This window comes from Oryx dammah, unplaced genomic scaffold (genome assembly GCF_014754425.2).
Source record: "Oryx dammah isolate SB20612 unplaced genomic scaffold, SCBI_Odam_1.1 HiC_scaffold_2, whole genome shotgun sequence".
NCBI lineage: Eukaryota > Metazoa > Chordata > Mammalia > Artiodactyla > Bovidae > Oryx > Oryx dammah.
The window spans coordinates 175,082,097-175,103,272 of record NW_024070186.1 but is presented as its reverse complement, the minus strand read 5'-3'; the positions used below and the strand labels follow the sequence as shown (position 1 = coordinate 175,103,272).

General features: G+C 43.4%; 1 protein-coding gene across 1 annotated transcript in view; it reads left to right on the top strand.

Annotated features, from left to right (window-relative positions):
* Positions 1-4,777: 4,777 nt before the first annotated feature.
* Positions 4,778-21,176, top strand: part of PDILT (protein disulfide isomerase like, testis expressed) — a 46,253-nt gene continuing 29,854 nt past the window's right edge. Inside the window, exons 1-2 of the mRNA XM_040257463.1 lie at positions 4,778-4,979; positions 19,157-19,363. Coding sequence (XP_040113397.1) covers positions 4,778-4,979; positions 19,157-19,363 — 409 coding nt within the window. The remainder of the gene's footprint in view (positions 4,980-19,156; positions 19,364-21,176) is intronic.

The following is a 21,176-nucleotide window of genomic DNA, read 5'->3' as shown; positions in this document are numbered from 1 at the left end:
TGGCGTGCTGCGATTCATGGGGTCGCAAAGAGTCGGACACGACTGAGCAAATGAACTGACTGAATAGTCATCACCCTGTACCAGACTTCCCCAGGACTAACAAGTGGCATGCTATCTGTGGGTCCTGGGATTCTGGGGATCATTAAGCACCCTTCAGGCTGGGTGGTAGTAATGAGCCCTTTGGTTGAAAAGTAGATTTGAATAATATGCATCACAGCTTTCCAGAAAACCAGGCTCTCCACTCTGCCTTCATCCTTATCTCAACTCTCCTTTATTGATTTTATTTGACCATGTAGTTCTCAACCTACGGGCTGCAGGATAGAATCACCTGGAAGGCTTAAGAGATCCAACAGTCAATGACAATACACAAATCTCAGTTGGATTCTGATTCAAACAAACCTAAAACTTATGAAATAATCAGAGTAGTTTATTGTCTAGGTATTTGATGATATGAGGGATTAGAGTGAATTTTGTTGTGTGATAATGGTGGTGTAGTTATGTTTAATTATCAGATTTTCATCTTTTAGAGATTCATGATGAAATATCTATGGATGAAATAATACGATGCATGGGACTGGCTTCAAAATAATCCAGGGCAGGGAGTTTACAGGGGTATAAAAGAGATGATCGGGAGTGACAACTGAGGTTGAGTGGTGAGTTACTTTGGGGGTATGTTGTACCATACCGTTCTGTTTTTATGTTCAAAAGTTTCTAAATAGAAAGTTAAAATAATCACCTGGAGAGGTTTTAAAACATATAGATATCTGGACCCCACCTTGAGTAATTTTGAATTAATAAAGGGTCAGAGGAGCATCTGCTGCTAAGTCGCTTCAGTCGTGTCCGACTCTGTGCGACCCCATAGATGGCAGCCCATGAGGCTCCCCTGTCCCTGGGATTCTCCAGGCAAGAACACTGGAGTGAGTTGCCATTTCCTTCTCCAATGCATGAAAGTGAAAAGTGAAGGTGAAGTGACTCAGTCGTGTCCTACTCTTAGCGACCCCATGGACTGCGGCCCACCAGGCTCCTCCATCCATGGGATTTTTCAGGCAAGAGTGCTGGAGTGGGGTGCCATTGCCTTTTCCGCAGAGGAGCATCAGTATCACCTAAAAAACTCCCTAGAGAATTTTAATGTGAATCCATGTTCTTAGTTCATGTTAGTCATTCAGTCATGTCCAACTTGTTGCAACCCTGTGGACCGTAGCCTGCCAGGTTCCTCTGTCCATGGGATTCTCCAGGCAAGAATACTGGAGTGGGGATGCCATTTCCTACTCCAAGGAATTTTCTCAACCCAGGGATTGAAACTGGGTCTCCTACATTGTGCTAATCAAACACAAGTTCTTTATGAATCTTCACAACTACTCTGGGATGAAAGGCCACTCACCCATTCTGCAGAGGGAGATGTTGTGCTCTGATAGTGGACTTTGCAAATCTGAGAATCTGTGACCACTTCCCAAGTACAAAATCTGAGGTGTGGCCATGAGGACAGTGTGGTATGGTGATTTAGACCCAAGGTTAGCAAACTTTTCCTGAAGAGCGGCAGATAATAAATAGTTTTGGCTTTGCTGGCCGCATAGGGTCCCTATTACAACTACTTAACTGAGTAGTTGTGGTAAAGGCTGCTGCTGCTAAGTCACTTCAGTCGTGTCCAACTCTGTGCCGACCCCATAGACGGCAGCCCAACAGGCTCCCCCGTCCCTGGGATTCTCCAGGCAAGAACACTGGAGTGGGTTTCCATTTCCTTCTCCAATGCATGAAAGTGAGAAGTGAAAGTGAAGCCGCTCAGTCATGTCTGACTCTTCGTGACCCCATGGACTGCAGCCCACCAGGCTCCTCCATCCATGGGATGTTCCAGGCAAGAGTACTGGAGTGGGGGTGCCGTCATCTTCTCCAGTGGTAAAGGCAACCATAGGCAATAGTGATGGAATGGGTATAGCTGTGAATCCTCTAACACGGTATTTACAAGAAAGACAGAGGGCTGTAGATTGCAAGTCCTGGTTTAGACCCATACGCATGAGGCTTAGATATACCTGAGCTTAGTTAGGTCTTGCTCCTCCTTCTAGGGTGGGTCTCCACTTTTGTAAGTTGGGCATCATAATTGTACCTACCTCACAAGGCGATGGCACCCCACTCCAGTCCTCTTGCCTGGAGAATCCCGTGGACGGAGGAGCCTGGTAGGCTACAGTCCGTGCGGTCGCTGAGAGTCAGGCATGACTGAGCGACTTCACTTTCACTTTTCACTTTCATGCATTGAAGAAGGAAATGGCAACCCACTCCAGTGTTCTTGCCTGGAGAATCCCAGGGACGGGGGAGCCTGGTGGGCTGCCGTCTATGGGGTCACACAGAGACGGACATGACTGAAGCAACTTAGCAGCAGCAGCAGCAGAGACATGCTGTGAGGGTTAATGAGATGATGCGTGTAAAGCTCAAATGCTAGCTTAATACATGGTGATTGATCTACTACTGTGACCAGAGTGTGACTGGGGATGGGAACTGCAGTAGTGAGCAAAAAGAGAAGGGACAGAGGGTCAGAACCCTTTCTCAGGACCCTAGAAGCGTCAAAGCTCTTGTCATTCCTCCCTGCTCTCCTGATAAGAAGGCACACTTTTATCTCCTTTGGGGAAGGTAAATGTTCCTTCTGTTAATGTGTTCTTCCTTACCTAGAGTTTATAGCATAAACTTTTGAGTAGTCAAAAACCCTTTTTATTTTCTTGAGAAACCTAGTTCTTGCAATTAGAACCCTGACTTGCAAGCCCCTCCTGAGTTTTTAAGGCCTGTTTTGTAACCCCAAACCAAAAATTTGATTCTGTTCTGTTGCCAGCCTCAGTCCTCCCCTTCTGAGACAGAACATGATTAGATGGTGGATACCAGAGATGGTGGTTGGAGTCAGGGAGCCTCAGTTACTGTCTCAAGACACTGTTCTCTGCACAGTTTTACAGGGGGCACTAGAGAGACAGTACATCATTCTGGTTAAGGACGTGGATTCTGTAGCTAGATTGCCTTGTTTGAAATCCTGTCTCTGTCACATGTTAACTGTATGGCCTTGGACATATCACTTAACTTTTATGTGCCTCATTTTATACTCACTAAATGGGGATTATAATATTACTATCTTATAGAACTGTCATAGGAGAGATGATGGCATGGAATGCATAGAACAGCCATACATGACAAGTATATTTAACTACAGGTATTTATAAAATTTAACACTTGATACATAATTTAACAAGTATGTTTAGCTATAGTAAAGTGAAGTCGCTCAGTCGTGTCCGACTCTTTGCTACCCCATGGACTGTAGACTACCAGGTTCCACCATCCATGGGGTTTTCCAGGCAAGCATACTGGAGTGGGTTGCCATTTCCTTCTCCAGGAGATCTTCCTGACCCAGGGACTGAACCTGGGTCTCCCACATGGTAGGCATTGTAGGCAGATCCTTTAGCTATAGGTATTTATAAAATTTAACACTTGTGACCAATTATCTAATACCAATTATTTTGGTATTGGACCAAAAAATTACATTAGCATATCTACTTTTAAAAAATCCTCAGATAGTGTGCCAAACATATTTAATAGGTACATATCAAATATCCACTCATTCATTCATGTTTATTTGCCTATCATAAATACCAAATGCTAGGAATACAGCACTCAAAGAAATTGAGGTCCTTATAAATTTAATCTGGACCAGCTATTTGCCATGTTCAAAACACTTGACTAGTCTGTATGCTACAGAGGAAAATGGCTCTGTGCTTAAGGACAACAGGCAAAGATCTGTGACAGTGATCCTATGCTTTAAATTATTAGGGAAAACATTACTGGGGAGAGTGGCACTCAAAGAGAGACAACTGCTGACCCAAACCATCTGAACAGATAAGAATTGTAAAAGAAAAGATAAAAAGGAAAAGAAAAAAAAAATGAGGGGAAAAAAAAGAGGAAAGGAAATCATGTTATAGACCTAATATGTACTCTTATCAAAAAGGTATCAGGAATATATTTTACATCATTGAGTGAGACAGTTGGACAATGAACAGTATTGCCTATCTAATTCCATTTATTAATATGTTTACATATATACATTTAAATATACATTCATACTGGCATTTTCAAGATTGGTAAAGATTCATTCCAAATTGAGTCACTCTCTCAGAGGTGGGGTTATGGGAGAAATTTTTGTTTTCTACTTAACATTTTTTTATTGTGTTGCTTGGAATTTTTACATGTGTGCATTATGGTGATTACTTTTGAAAGAAATATTTACACTTGAGAAAATTTGCTTAAAAATCAAATGGGTTACACTGCCAGCAGTAAGCTTCCTATCAAAAGAGGTATTCAAGCAGGAGTTGGGGGAGCATGAAGCAGAGGCTGTGATAGGGATTGGATTAGTCATCTCTGAGACCCAGAGGCTCACCTTGGGATTGTGGACTGAGTTTCATATCTAAAAATATTCTTACCTAGTGTCTGGAGAGCCAGTGGACTTGAGTGTTGGTTTGTGATTTGGCTTTCTGTTGCTCCGAGTGGGACCCTGCTGCTCTGAGCTAATCCCATGCAGTTTCAATGGGCCCCAAAGTTAATCTCACTGGCAAAGTTTGCCTCTCCTTTACCAGCTTGCTTTGCTGAGCTCTGGGCACTGCTAGGAAGCCAGTGGGGCGTCCTGAGGCTGTATTCTCCACATCAGGACTGACCTTTTAGGAAAGGAGATGGGGAGGGAGTGATGACATGGGTCCCCACCACCCGTGTTGATAAGCGTTCTTGTTCTTTCTCCTGCCCTTGAAGGACAGCCATGGAGCTGCTCTGTATTTCTCTGCTGCTGGTAGCCTCTTGTGTTGGCACTGTCCAGGGTTCACCAGTGATGAATGGCAAGAAGGAAAGCATCGACATGTCCCAGCCCTTGCATATCCTTGTGGAGGAAAACTTGATGGTGCTAACACCTGCTGGCCTGACTCAGATGCTGAACGAGACGCGCTTCCTGATGGTGCTCTTCCGTGAGTGTCCCCACTCCTGGGCAATGGGTGATGGGTGGGCTGAGACCTGCCCCCTTTCTTCTGGCAGCCAGAGGAATTTTAAGTATTGTTAAACAGGTGGCACTAGTGGAAAAGAACCTGCCTACCTGTGCGGGAGATGTAAGAGATGTGGGTTTGATCCCTGGGTTGGGAAGATCCCCTGGATAAGGAAATGGTAACCCACTCCAGTATTCTTGCCTGAAAAATCCCATGGGCAGAGGAGCCTGGCAGGCTACAATCCATGGGGTCCACAAAGAGTCGGACACAACGGAAGCAACTTAGAATAAATACATGAGAACACATTTCAATAATAATTTAAAAAATAGCATCATCCCTAATTCCCAGATGAGAGTACTGAGGTCCAGGGAAACTAAGTCATTTGCAAGATACTATGTCACCTCTTTGGTCTTGATTTTATCTGGCTCCTCTGTTCCACTGAAGGCAAGAAGCCAGGATTTACCTTCAGGTGTCTTTATCATTCTGAACCTTAGTTTTCTCCTCTGTAAAATGGGTATAAACACAAGAGCCACACTGGATTATTGTGAAAACAAAATAACTTGTTAAGTTGCTAAATAATATTGTAAGTTGCTGGGACACAGTTATGGGCACTGTCTCAAGGAAGATTTTTAGATTATCAGGTTTTTCATCTGAATTTTGCATGCCCACTTTTATTCTCCAGATTTTTCATCAGCAGGCATTTTGATGGAGGAAACGGACTCCTTTTTCCTGAGACATTGACACAGACCCATATCTGTGCTTTGAGACAGGATGGAAGGGATGTTCATAACAACTTTCACATAGGGAGCATTTACTGTCCTTATAGCCCCACTAAATGTTCTCACATACTCCTCATAATCACCCAGTGTACTGCTGCTATTTGTCTCCCTATTTGGGGACATTTCATAATTGAAATTTAATTTACATCTGCTCTTGAAAAACCGAAAGATCTGGAAGCCCTGGCTTACATTCTTATAATGTGACAGTTGGCCAGAGCTAAGTGACAATTTCCCCCTTGTGATCAGAAAACAGCACACTTCTCAGTTTGCCACATTCCTAGTCAGCCAGCCCCACATAGTCACACCCCTGCCTCACCCTTCTAGCATTTGAGTTTGCCTTCTGCCTGAAATTCAGGCCTCCAGCTCCTTCCTCAATTCTTGTCTCTTCTCATTTGATACATTGTCTCTGAGTTGCACCACTTCAGCAGGGTGGTCTTTGCATTAGCAGGCATTTTGTGATAGTGACAGTATCAGTAGCTTAGTTACCATGGATCCCATTGCTTCCTCAGCTGACATGTGCAGCCACTTCATAGCAACATACAACAAACTTAACCTTAATCTTAACCTTGCCCTTAACCTTGGTAGTTCCCAGGAGAGAAAATCTAATTGGGTCATTTTGCCTCCTTCCAACTTTCACCCTTATGGCAGAAAGTGAAGAAGAACTAAAGAGCCTCTTGATGAAAGTGAAAGAGGAGAGTGAAAAAGTTGACTTAAAGCTCAACACTCAGAAAACTAAGATTATGGCATCAGGTCCCATCACTTCATGGCAAATAGATGGGGAAACAGTGGCTGACTTTATTTTTTGGGCTCCAAAGTCACTGCAGATGGTGATTGCAGCCATGAAATTAAAACACGCTTATTCCTTGGAAGGAAATTATGACCAACCTAGACAGCATATTAAAAATCAGAGACATTACTTTGTCAACAAAAGTCCATCTAGTCAAGGCTATGGTTTTTCCAGTGGTCATGTATGGATGTGAGAGTTGGACTATAAAGAAAACTGAGTGCAGAAGAATTGATGCTTTTCAACTGTGGTGTTGGAGAAGACTCTTGAGAGTCCTTTGGACTGCAAGGAAATCCAACCAGTCCATCCTAAAGGAAATCAGTCCTGGGTGTTCATTGGAAGGACTGATGTTGAAGCTGAAACTCTAGTATTTTGGCCACCTGATGTGAAGGGCTGACTCATTTGAAAAGACCCTGATGTTGGGAAAGATTGAGGGCAGGAGGGGAAGGGGACGACAGAGGATGAGATGGTTGGATGGCATCACTAACTCAATGGACATGAGTTTGGGTAAACTCTGGGAGTTGGTGATGGACAGGGAGTCCTGGTGTGCTGTGGTTCATGGGGTCACAAAGAGTCAGACATGACTGAGCAACTGAACTGAACTGAACATGAAGTGTGCCTACTGTGTAAAGTTCTATCAAAATAATTCCAAGCCTCTGACCTCCATCCAGTTCAGGCTGTTAATGGTTTGTTTCCTTCAAAGTGTCAGAATGCACACCTGATTTTGCTTCAGGCCCATTGAGCAAGACCTAGGTGAGATCCAGTTTGGGTCATTTTCTTTATAGGAGCCTGTGAGCAGGACATAATTTACACCTTACTGAACTATTCCTCCAGCTGGTTCCCTACCTCCCTCATCCACATCAAAACTTGGGTCACTACTTGAACATTTGGTTCTTGGTTTTTTTCCTCAGGGAAGAATTGAGAACTCTACAGCTGCTGTGGCTTGTGAGTTAATGGTTTGCACAGGTTGGCCATCTAAGCTGTCTTCTCTTTTTGCTGCAGGCTTAATCCCTGAATCCTGGACCCTCAGTGGAGATATTGAAGGATTTAGAGCCACACACTTTGCATGACACAACACACACCACACACCACAACACTCATTTATGCTTCCAAAACGACCCGGCAGGTGGACAAACCTGGGTAATCTATCCAATCTGTGTGAGAATGCAAGACTCTGTCCACGACTACTCTGCTTTAATCAGGGCAGAAGGGCAAGTTCATGGTTCTTTGGGATGCTGATGTTTTATAACTTAGGGATTGACATTGAACCTGGGGCTATGAAGGGAGCCAATCCATTTTATATTCTTTAGTTATACCTGATAAAAACCAATTTTTGAATACTTTAAAGTCTTCCCACCAGCAGGTATTTCAATTCAGTGAACACTGGCAGAGATGCTATCTAAAAGACAGTCAAACTCATTTCATTTGAAAATCTGATCTCTTCACATACGCAGTTTAAATAAAAATGAATTCTCAAAAGCTGGCAGACCCTTTAAAATGACCTTTGGAATAATGAATCACTTAGGACAAGTATTATAAAAGGGTTTGTGTGTGTGTTTTTTTTTTTCAGGAGTAAATGGCTCTTTACAAAAAGGTCTTTCCAATATTGTCCAGAGAAATACTCTCCTGGTAACTATCAAATCCTTAGCTGCTGCCCAGTTTCTCATTTCTCCAAGGACTCCAGATTCAAGAACCAACACTCAGAGGCATCTTTTCTCTTGGATATCTCACATGTCTCAATGCCACATGTGTCCAAAATAGACCTCAGCATCTTTACCTGATTTGCTTTTTCTCACATCCTGTCTTGATTGACAGCATGACTATCTTTATAATGTCAAAGTTAGATATCCTAGATCATGTTTGACTCCTTTCTAGTCTCATCTCTAATCTCTCACTGAGTCCTATTGAAACTACCTCCTGAAGCCCTCTGCAGTCTCCAGTCCTCCCCATTCCCCCCGCCGCTGCCATAGTTATGGCCTCATCATTCTCTCCCTGAACCACTGTGGTATCTTCTAGATCAGGGGTAAGAACTGGGCCACACAGCAGCAGGTGAGTGGTGGGTGAGCAAACGAAGCTTCATCTGTATTTACAGCCATTCCTCATTATTTGCATTACTGCCTGAGCTCTGCCTTCTGTCATGTCACTGACGGCATTAGATTCTCATAGGAGCACAAACCCTACTGTGAATTGCCCATGCAAGGGGTCTAGGTTGAGTGTTTCTTCTGAGAATCTAATGCCTGATGATCTGGTGTGGAGCTGAGGCAGAGATCATGATAAATCAATTGCTTGCAGACTCATCAAAACCCTATCAGTGAGTGGCAAGAGACAATTAAGCTGCATCTGGGGGCAGACTTTATAGTGGCAAGGGAGGTGAATTTCTTCAATTGTACAGTTGCACCTTGGTGGGGCAGGCTTTAAGTTAGAATCCAGTACTTATTTCAGTCCATGCATGGCCTGCCTGTGTTTTATTTACCACTTCTGTCTCTGCCTCTTTTCCACACTGTGCACTTGTCTCAGTCACAGTTTTGGCAAACTCACAAGTTAACTCTAGCCAAAATGAGTAAAAAATGTCACTGGGGAGCTTCTTTGAAAAGAGGGAAAGCCTAAATTAGGAGATAGCAGAATATTCTAAGACTGCCAACAAAAAGAAAGCCACTGCTGCTACTGCTGCTAAGTCACTTCAGTCGTGTCCGACTCTGTGCGACCCCATAGACGGCAGCCCACCAGGCTCCCCCGTCCCTGGGATTCTCCAGGCAAGAACACTGGAGTGGGTTGCCATTTCCTTCTCCAACGCATGAAAGTGAAAAGTGAAAGTGAAGTCACTCAGTCGTGTCCGACTCTTAGCGACCGCATGGACTACAGACTACCAGGCTCCTCCATCCATGGGATTTTCCAGGCAAGAGTACTAGAGTGGGGTGCCATTGCCTTCTCCGAAAAAAAGCCACAGTTACAAGAAAATATCAAGAGACTTAAATTACAGGCTCATTGCAACAGGTGATTTATATTCTCTAAGCTCACTTTCTATGGTGACCATTTATCCAACAAAGCCATGAAATCTTCAAAACTGCTTTAGCACCCTGCATTGAAAGACAAGCCTTTGGAGCTTTTCTTTCTTTTTTTTTTAATATTTTTTTAATTTTTATTTTTACTTTATTTTGCTTTACAATACTGTATTGGTTTTGCCATACATTGACATGAATCAGCCATGGATGTACATGAGTTCCCCATCCTGAACCCCCCTCACATCTCCCACCCCATATCATCTCTCTGGATCATCCCCATGCACTAGCCCCAAGCATACAAGCATCCTGTATCCTGTATCGAACATAGACTGGCAATTCGTTTCTTACATGATAGTATACATGTTTCAATGCTATTCTCCCAATCATCCCACCCTTTCCCTCTCCCACAGAGTCCAAAAGTCTGTTCTAAACATCTGTGTCTCTTTTGCTGTCTCGCATACAGGGTTATCGTTACCATCTTTCTAAATTCCATATATATGTGTTAGAATACTGTATTGGTGTTTTTCTTTCTGGCTTACTTCACTCTGTATAATAGGCTCCAGTTTCATCCACCTCATTAGAACTGATTCAAATGTATTCTTTTTGATGGCTGAGTAATACTCCATTGTGTATATGTACCACAGCTTTCTTATCCATTCATCTGCTGATGGACATCTAGGTTGTTTCCATGTCCTGGCTATTGTAAACAGTGCTGTGATGAACATTGGGGTACATGTGTCTCTTTCAATTCTGGTTTCCTCGGTGTGTATGTCCAGCAGTGGGATTGCTGGGTCATAAGGCAGTTCTATTTGCAATTTTTTAAGGAATCTCCACACTGTTCTCCATAGTGGCTGTATGAAGTGGCTCCATAGTTTGCATTCCCACCAACAGTGTAAGAGGGTTCCCTTTTCTCCACACCCTCTCCAGCATTTATTGCTTGTAGACTTTTGGATTGCTGCCATTCTGACTGGTGTGAAATGGTACCTCATTGTGGTTTTGATTTGCATTTCTCTGATAATGAGTGATGTTGAGCATCTTTTCATGTGTTTGTTATCCATCCATATGTCTTCTCTGGAGAAATGTCTATTTAGTTCTTTGGCCCATTTTTTGATTGGGTCATTTATTTTTCTGGAATTGAGCTGCATAAGTTGCTTGTATATTTTTGAGATTAGTTGTTTGTCAGTTGCCTCATTTGCTATTATTTTCTCCCATTCCGAAGGCTGTCTTTTCACCTTGCTTATAGTTTCCTTTGTTGTGCAGAAGCTTTTAATTTTAATTAGGTCCCATTTGTTTATTTTTGCTTTTATTTCCAGTATTCTGGACAGTGGATCATAGAGGATCCTGCTGTGATTTCTGTCAGAGAGTGTTTTGCCTATGTTCTCCTCTAGGAGTTTTATAGTTTCTGGTCTTACATTTAGATCTTTAATCCATTTTGAGTTTATTTTTGTGTGTGGTGTTAGAAAGTGATCTAGTTTCATTCTTTTACAAGTGGTTGACCAGTTTTCCCAGCACCACTTGTTAAAGAGATTGTCTTTAATCCATTGTATATTCTTGCCTCCTTTGTCAAAGATAAGGTGTCCATAGGTGTGTGGATTTATCTCTGGGCTTTCTATTTTGTTCCATTGATCTATATTTCTGTCTTTGTGCCAGTACCATACTGTCTTGATGACTGTGGCTTTGTAGTAGTATAGCCTTAAGTCAGGCAGGTTGATTCCTCCAGTTCCATTCTTCTTTCTCAAGATTGCTTTGGCTATTGGAGGTTTTTTGTATTTCCATACAAATTGTGAAATTATTTGTTCTGTGAAAAATACCGCTGGTAGCTTGATAGGGATTGCATTGAATTTGTAGATTGCTTTGGGTAGTATACTCATTTTCACTATATTGATTCTTCCAACCTATGAACATGGTATATTTCTTCATCTATTAGTGTCCTTATAGCAATCAGAATCCAACAACACATTAAAAAGATCATACACCATGACCAAGTGGGCTTTATCCCAGGGATGCAAGGATTCTTCAATATCCACAAATCAATCAATGTAATTCACATTAACAAATTGAAAAATAAAAGCCATATGATTTTCTCAATAGATGCAGAGAAGGCCTTTGACAAAATTCAACATCCACTTATGATTAAAACTCTCCAGAAAGCAGGTATAGAAGGAACATACCTCAACATAATAAAAGCTATATATGACAATCCCACAGCAAACATTATCTTCAATGGTGAAAAATTGAAAGCATTTCCCCTAAAGTCAGGAACAAGACAAGGGTGCCCACTTTCATCGCTACTATTCAACATAGTTATGGAAGTTTTGGCCACAGCAATCAGAGCAGAAAAAGAAATAAAAGGAATCCAAATTGGAAAACAAGAAGTAAAACTCTCACTGTTTGCAGATGACATGATCCTCTACATAGAAAACCCTAAAGACTCCACCAGAAAATTACTAGAGCTAATCAATGAATATAGTAAAGTTGCAGGATATAAAACCAACACACAGAAATCCCTTGCATTCCTATACACTAATAATGAGAAAGTAGAAAAAGAAATTAAGGAAAAAATTCCATTCACCATTGCAACAAAAAGAAAAAATACTTAGGAATATATCTACCTAAAGAAACTAAAGACCTATATATAGAAAATTATAAAACACTGTGAAAGAAATCAAAGAGGACACTAATAGATGGAGCTTTTCAAAATAAAAAATGTGAACAGGAAGAACAGAAGCAATTATTGAAGGCCACCACACCATCAAGCATGTCTGCACTGACAGCTTCATTCTTAGAGGCTAAAATGCACATCTGATTGAAAATCCAAAAGTTTCCAAACTCCTTAACATAGCTACAATGTCCTTGGCTTGATTTAACCCAGGCCTACTTTTCCATTCCACTTGAAGTCTGTGCTCTGCACCCTGAGTGTGGCTACCAGGTAGGTCACACTGGCACTAGCCTCCTGGCCTATACACTTGAGGTTCCCTCTACCTGTAGTGTCCTTCCTGAACTTCTTCAGCTGGATTGTGAAGTTTAAGTTCATAAAGTTGCCTTGTAAAAAGGCTGTGTTCACCTCCCTCTCACCTAGGCTCTGGTATGCTCACTCAGCCCTCTGCACCCTGCTTTTTATAACATTTGCCACACTGCTTTGAAACTGCTTTTAAACATGCGAATTCCACAGGGGACAGGGGTCAAAACTGATTCATCTCTTGACTGCTAACATCTAGGATTTTGCCTGGAGCACAAGCAGGCATTTGGAGATGTTGATAAATAAATGAGCTTTCCTTTGGCCCACAGTGTTCTCCATAAATGAGACAAGAAAAAAAGAAAAGCTACATTTAGTGGAGGAGGCCAAAATGAGACTTAATAGGAGGAGTTTCTAGCTTCATTAATTAGTAATCATGCATAAGGCAGAGGTGGCAAGAGTCTGTCTTGGGAGCAGATTAGATGATGTAGATGGTATAGTAGATGAGGATGGTGATGATGGTGATGATGCGGACAATTGTCATGATGAAAATGAGGAAGACCATTTACTCAGACCTGTATTCCAGGCACTGGGCTTGTTCTCATTGTCCCTGTCTTATACTATGAGGCAAATAAAGTCTCAGGAAGGTTTAGGATTTGCCCAAAATTATACAACTGGTAAGTGATGAGGATTTCAGACCAGGTCTAACACTCAATTCTTCTTAAACTCTGCTGATAATTGAAACATTCATTCATTAAACACTTATTGAATATTTATTGTATGGCAGATCTATTCTAGGCACTGAGTGGTAAGCAAAACAGACAGACACCCTTGCTTTACAGATCTTTTATCCTGGAGAGGCCAGTGAAAATGATAGCAAAAGTTGCTCAGTTGTGTCCAACTCTGGGACTCCATGGACTATACAGTTCATGGAATTCTCCCGGCTCAAACACCGGAGTGGGTAGCCTTTCCCTCCTCCAGGGGATCTTTCCAACCCAGGGATTGAACCCAGGTCTCCCGCGTTGCAGGCAGATTCTTTGCCAGCTGAGCCACCAGGGAAGTCCAAGAATACTGGAGTGGGTAGTGAATCCCTTCACCAGTGGATCTTCCCAACCCAGGAATCAAACCAGGGTCTCCTGCATTGCAGGTGGATTCTTTACCAACTGAGCCACAAGGGAAGCTCGAAGAGAGGAGACTCAAGATAGAATGATGCAGAAGTGAAAAATGTAGCATATCTTAAGGGTAGAAGTACTATGGAGAAAAACAGAGCAGGGCCCTTAGGAAGTACAAGGAGTGGCACATGTGGGGCTGTGGTTATGTACAGGGTAGCCAGAGAAGGCTTTCCTAAAGATGAAAATTGCACAAAGACCTGAAGGCAGTAAAGCAGCAACCTGAGAAAATTTCAGGCGGAAGGGACAGCAAGTGCAAAGGCCCTGAGGTGGGAATGTGCAGGGTGGCTAAGCTGAGGTGCTGAAGAGAAAGGTAGTGGGAAATAAGATCAGAAGGGTAAGGAGCAGATTTTTAAAGTTTTGTAGACCTTTTCAATAGTCAGAGAAACTTGTTGGCTGAACCCTGAGGAACTGGGAGTTGGAGACCATCCTGAAGTCCATATCACCTATGAGCACTATAAAGCATCCTATGGAATGGTGAGAGTACTATACTCATAAGCCTTTTCCATACTTGATCTTGGTCTAAAGTGGGATTTCTCATCCTTAGCACTGTTGACACTTCTGCTGGCTAATTCTTAATGCAGTCTCTCTATGTATGTGTGTGTGTGAGAGAGAGATGGGGGAGGAGGGTGTCTTGTGCACTGTGAGATAATTAGTAGCATCCCTTTCTTTTACCAACTATATATCAGTAGCATTCCAGATGTGACAACCAGTAATGTCTCCAGATAGGGCCAAATGTGCTCTGTTGAGAACCACAGTCTAAAGAAAGGCAGACTCCAGCTCCCTGTACTGGGAGCTAATCTTCAGTTCCTACACTCACACCTCCCCCATCCATCAGCCCCTCCCCTGACCCACATTGGCTGTTCCAAAAAGGGAGCATGGGGTTACCTACGAAAGACCCAGGCAATTCAAGGTCCATTAGCCATTAACACATTTACACACTAGGCACACTGTCAAGAGCCACTGCTGACTCTAATGGGACCCTGGGTGCCATTTGCTTAACCCCAAAACCCATGAGAGAGCCACAGAATAGGCCTCAGCCTTGTTTTGGATGGCTTGTCACCCTTGTCTTCCTTTCCCCAGGAACCGGAAGATTTGCTGAAGATCCTGATAACTACATAGGATCCTTCCTCCCCAGAGAACATCTGGTCAGAGCAAGACCATGAATTTCCCCCATGTTAATGCTTAATGTTTAATGGGCACTTCTGTATCAGAGCTTTGCATACCTTGGCTTACTATGTACGCTTATTCTAAGGTATGGAAACTATCACTATCCCCATTCTACAGGTGAGGAAGCTAAGGTTCAGAGATGTTTAAAAAACACCTTTCCTGGACCACAGGTGCTGTAAGCCACCATAACTGTCTCTGATTTATGAAACAACCTAAGGAAATGATGTTCATTGAGTATCTAGTATCCTTCCTTGGAGAAGGAAATGGCAACCCACTCCAGTATTCTTGCCTGGAGAATTCCAGGGATGGGAGAGCCTGGTAGGCTGCCGTCTATGGGGGGGTCACACAGAGTCGGACACAACTGAAGTGACTTAGCAGACTTAGCAGCAGAGTATCTAGTACGTGCCAGACAATGGACCCTAGTTAGTACCTGAGGAGGGCTAAAACTGAAGGAGCTCCCAGCAAAGGGTTCCCTGCCCATCCACAGTCCACTGGGCACTGCTTTGCCCAGGTTCCAATGTACAGCTGAACTGACTCCATGCCCCATGAGACATAGTCACCAAGACCTGAGGGTGTAAGCATTCATTTCACCTTTACATGCTTGGCATTCAAGGCTCCAGAGGTAAACACTGATTTGCAAATTTTAAAAAGATAGAAACTAGTAAATAGGGCTGGACATAAGAAGTAGATTTGGTTCTCCAGAGTCTATCTGCTCTGATATGGACCACACAGAGCAAAGGAGATTGGAAACTCACCCCTCCAGGGAAAAAGAGCATTTTTTCAGTCTGGCTTGCCTACAAGGTCAGTTAGAGTATGGAGTTTGGAGTCAGCCAGCCTTAGAGCCAGAGAAGGCAATGGCACCCCACTCCAGTACTCTTGCCTGGAAAATCCCATGGACGGAGGAGCCTGGTAGGCTGCAGTCCATGGAGTCACTAAGAGTTGGACATGACTGAGTGACTTCACTTTCACTTTTCACTTTCATGCATTGGAGAAGGAAATGGCAACCCACTCTGGTGTTCTTGCCTGGAGAATCCCAGGGATGGGGGAGTCTGGTGGGCTGCTGTCTATGGGGTCACACAGAGACAGACACAACTGAAGTGACTTAGCAGCAGCAGCAGCCTTGGAGTGGAGTCTTGGCCTAATGCTTACTAGCTGTGAGACTTCTGGGTTTCTGTTTCCTTGTCTAACATTCCTCACTTGTAATAGTAGATGACTATCTACAATAGTAGATGACTCCTAGGCTTATTCTGAGGACTAATCAAGATAATGCACATAACACTTAGCAAAGTCCTTGGCATAGTAAGTGTCCAATAAATGCTGTTATCTTGTTATCACTACTACCATCATCATCACGATCATAACCATCAACATCACTATCATCATCCTTCTGGTTGCTCAGGTCAAAATGTCAGAGTCATCCTTGATTTCTTTCATTTACATTCCACGTCCAATCCATCAATAAACCTTGTCAATTCCTCCTTCAAGACCCCTCGAGGCTCTGATCACTTCTTACCCCCTCCATTGCCACTCCCCTGATTCAAGCCATTAACATTTCTTACCTGAATTAGTACAGTGGCCTCCAGCTGGCCTCCTTTTTCCTCTGTGGTCTAATCTCCATGTAACATTCAAAACAATCCAGTAAAAATGTAAATCATCACATCTAACACTGCTCCAAACCCTCTAGTACATTTCCACAAGCTTCAGAGGAAAAACCAAAGTCTATTCAGTGGTCTACAAGGCCTGTGTCAACTGACCTCATCCCAGCTCATTCTGCTCCAGACCCAACGGACTTCTTGTCATCCCTCAGACATGTTGCATGTGCTCTTATTCAAGGCCTTTGCTCATATGGCTCCTTTGCCTGGAACTCTCTCCCTCCTGTGAGTGAGCACACAGATTGTTCCCTCATCATCTTCAGTCTTCATTAAAATGTTCCATCCTCTTCTCAGTGAGACCTCCGCTTACCTCCCTACTTAAACTCCATTCCCAGACACTCCCAACTTCCATGTCTGCTTCTTTTTTCTCCATAGCACTTAGCATCTAGCATAGAATATAGCCTGTTTCTTTCTTTATCCGCCTTTTCCAATGAGAGCAGTGATTTTTACCAGTCTGTTCATTTTTAAGTCCTCAATACCTAAAATACTTCCTGGCACATGGGAGATTCTAAAAAAGATTTGTCAGATGAGTGAATGAATGAATCTCATTACTGTAACTAGTAGGTCCCATCCATCCAACACTCAGGCCCCAGTTGTCACAGACTCTTTCTCTCACTTCCATGTTAGATACCAAAAAGCACTGGGCTATGTGTGGAACCTCAAAAACTCCACTGTTTGGACAGTCATTCCAAGTGTTTCTCTTGTCCCAAGCTTAGAAACTCAGATTCGGATGCTGTGTCAATCAGCAGCCCTGAGCCAGGCATGGCCAAATCCATGAGGAAGCCAGAGGATAGGCCTGCAGGCCAGAGCTGCTGGCAACAGGCCAACCCCTGCTGGTGGTGAGGGATGGGGTATTGAAGGCAATGCTGGTGACAGAGCAGGCAGTGGAGAGGCACTGATCTACAAGGGAGGTGAAAAGTCACACTTCGTGTCCATTGATTGAGAGTTTAATGAATGTGATCATTCACATCTGGGTTCCATCACCAGAGCAGTGTGCTGACTGGCAAGGGGGCATGTGCCAGTTGTCCCAGGCCTGGCTTTCTGGGTTTTGCTTTACAAAAGTCCTCTCTCTTGTACTTAGAATTTGCCCATGGCAGTGGAAATGACTTGCACTGGTTTCAAGTGCTCCAGATGGACAAGGGAGTTTGAGAAATAGAAAGCATTCTGGCTTAAAAGGGAATCAATGACCCCCTACCCTGGCTCAACCCACTTGCTGCAGACACTGGGCTGTGAGAACCAGTGAGGGGCCTACAGTCTCACAACATTATCAGGAGGAAGAGAGACAAATGTGATTGCCTTTTAGCCCCTCCCATTTAGACTAGAAAGTCTTCTACTGCTGCTGGGATCGCATGCTAGAGTCCCCTGGGGCTCTTTCCAGAAAAGGGCCCCTCACTTCTACTTCCAGCCCAGCGCCCGGCAATGTGAGAGGCCAAGGAATCTTGATCAATAGCGTCAGGTCTCTTCAACACTCTGGACCAAGGAAATGAGCTGCGTGGGTAGCGGGTCATCATAACCTCCCCCCACTCCCTCTCACATCTGGCCTCCTTTTTCACAAGCATGTCCTCTGCCACATTACATGCAAGATACAGGGCAAATGAAGGTGTAGAACCTGTATTTCCAGGAATTTCCACCAGATGGTGCTCATTCTCCCTCTCTCTCCATGCCCCGCCCATCCACTTCTCTTTCTTTTTCTCTCTCCTCTCACCTCCCTCCTTCTCACTCTCTCTCTCCCTCTACTATGATTTCTGATAGAAATTTTTACCCTAATAACACTGTTAATAAGAAGGCATTATATACTGACCAAGTGCCAGGCCTGATGCTAAGGACAGGCCCAGTGGAGGTTAGAGAGCAAGCACCCAAGCCAGAGTGAGTGAGTCCCACCCTGCTACACCTCCTATTGCCATGTAGCTTTGGGCAAATAAGTCATTTCAATTATGCAACTGTTTCCTCCTCTATCACAGTGAGATAATAATAGCCATACCTACCCCATAGAGGTTTCTCTGATGGCTCAGATGGTAAAGAATCTGCTGGGGTGTGAGAGACCCAGGTTCAATCCCTGGGTTGGGAAGATCCCCTGGAGAAGGAAATGGCAACCCACCCCAGTATTCTTACCTGGAGAATTACATGGACAGAGTGGGCTACAGTCCATGGGTTTGCAGAGTCAGACATGACTGAGCACAACTAACACACACACACACACACACACACATACACACCCCATAGGGGTACTAGGAGGATTCAGTGGGTTAATCCACATAAACCTCTTCGAAAGTAATAAGCACTGTATAATTGATTATTAAATCTTTTGAGTCAGCTTCACAAAGCAGCCACTATTTCCCCACTTTATTGATGAGGCATGTGGGTCTTTGAGAAATTAAATTGCCCAAAGTTGTATTGTTTCCAGTGTTGCTGAACCCCCCAAAAACCTGATGCATATCTCCCAAACTGATCAGTTGCATGAATTGTGATGTCCTATCACATTTCTGAATCTACCCATTAGCAGTGGAGCATGAGAAAAACCCAGGAATTAAGCAGGCCTTAACTTTTAAAAAGAGCCTTAACAAGGTTTAAACTTAACAAAGCCTTCTCCTTGGGAGATGGGATGGAGGAGAGGTTCTAGTGAGTTCTATCTTCTTATTGGCTCTTTCAGATAACCCATCCTCAAAGCAATCCAGGAGCTTAGCTGAGGAGCTGGGCAAAGCCGTGGAGATCATGGGCAAAGGCAAGAATGGGATTGGCTTTGGCAAAGTGGACATCACAGTTGAGAAGGAACTTCAGAAGGAGTTTGATGTCAAGAAGGCCCCAGAGTTGAAGCTGTTTTTTGAGGGCAACAGATCACAGCCCATCAACTGCCAAGGTAATGGTATTTGTGTGTCAATCAAAGGAATGCTAACTATGGAAACTCAAAAATCTGCATTTCAGTGGCTTAACAGAATTACAAGTTTATGTCTGGCTTGCACCGAACCCAGTTGTAGCCAAGGTTGGGTGTGGGGCTTCTGGTCCAATCTTTCAAGGACCCAAGTCCCTGTCAGCCTGTGGCACTGTCCTCCCCTAGGACCTCTGATTCTCTGGCAGTTCCCTCTGTGTCTGGCCAGAAGTCGGTGCTGGGAGGCAGAGGAGTGCCACCAGTAGAGTCCATAGCCCAGACCTGGAGGTGGTGAATATCACTTCTAGTCTCATCCTATTGACCTGAATTCTGTTATGTGGCTCTACCCAACTGAAAGGCTGGGAAATATGGCCCTGCTCTGTGACCATAAGGACAAAAATGGATTTTGGTGGACATGTAGTTACCTCCACCATATCTGAGCTGGTGGGCCCCGGAGGCACACGAGATGACACAGTGAGGTACATGGTTTCTAAACTAAAAAGACCAGAGAGTGAGTTCCTAGCTTACCTAACTGCCCACTCCCACTGCACTCTTCCACTTTAAAATGATCTTGATGGGGTCTCAGGCCAAGGAAGCACTGACTGATCAAAAGTGAGACTGGCAGGTGCTAGAACAAGATGAGTATGGGCCAGGGTGGCTACTAAACTAGAAGCTAAAGCTTCTGTCACATCCATTTAATTAACCCATTCACCCACTTATTCCATACCTTTTTATTAAGAACCTACATGTGTCAAGCCCCATCTTTTAAAAATATTCATTTATTTTTTATTTTTTTTGGCTGCACTGGGTCTTAGTTGTGGCATGTGAAATCTAGTTCCCTGACCAGGGATTGAACCCAGGCTCCCTATATTAGGAACACAGAGTCTTACCCTCTGGACCATCTGGGAAATCTTTCAAGCCCTATCTTAATGTTGGGGAATTTTGAAAAATTTGGTGCCTCAGTGTGACACATAGTAGGTCATAGTTTTTTTTAAGTGTTAAATATATGGAGAAGCTAAAGGTAAAGGGGAAAAAGGAAAGATATATCCATTTGAATGCAGAGTTCCAAAGAATAGCAAGGAGAAACAAGAAAGCCTTCCTAAGTGAAAAAAGCAAAGAAATAGAGGGGAAAAAAAAAACACACACACACAGAATGGGAAGACTAGAAATCTCTTCAAGAAAATTAGAGGCACCAAGGGAACATTTTATGCAAAGATGGGCACAATAAAGGACAGAAACTATATGGATCTAACAGCAGCAGAAGTTATTAAGAAGTGGCAAGAATACACAGAAGAACTATACAAAAAAGATCTTCATGACCCAGATAACCACTATGGAGTGATCACTCACCTAGAGCCAGACATCCTGGAATGTGAAGTCAAGTGGGCTTTAGGAAGCATCACAACGAACAAAGCTAGTGGAGGTGATGGAATTCCAGTTGAGCTATTTCAAATCCTGAAAGATGATGCTGTGAAAGTGCTGCACTCAATATGCCAGCAAATTTGGAAAACTCAGCAGTGGCCACAGGACTGGAAAAGGTCAGTTTTCATCCAATCCCAAAGAAAGGCAATGCCAAAGAATGCTCAAACTACCGCACAATTGTACTCATCTCACATGCTAGTAAAGTAATGCTCAAAATTCTCCAAACCAGGTTTCAACAATACATGAACTGAGAACTTCCAGATGTTCAAGCTGGATTTAGAAAAGGCAGAGATTAAATTGCCAACATCTGTTAGATCATCAAAAAAACAAGAGAGTTCCAGAAAAATATTTACTTAGACTGTGTGGATCACAACAAACTGGA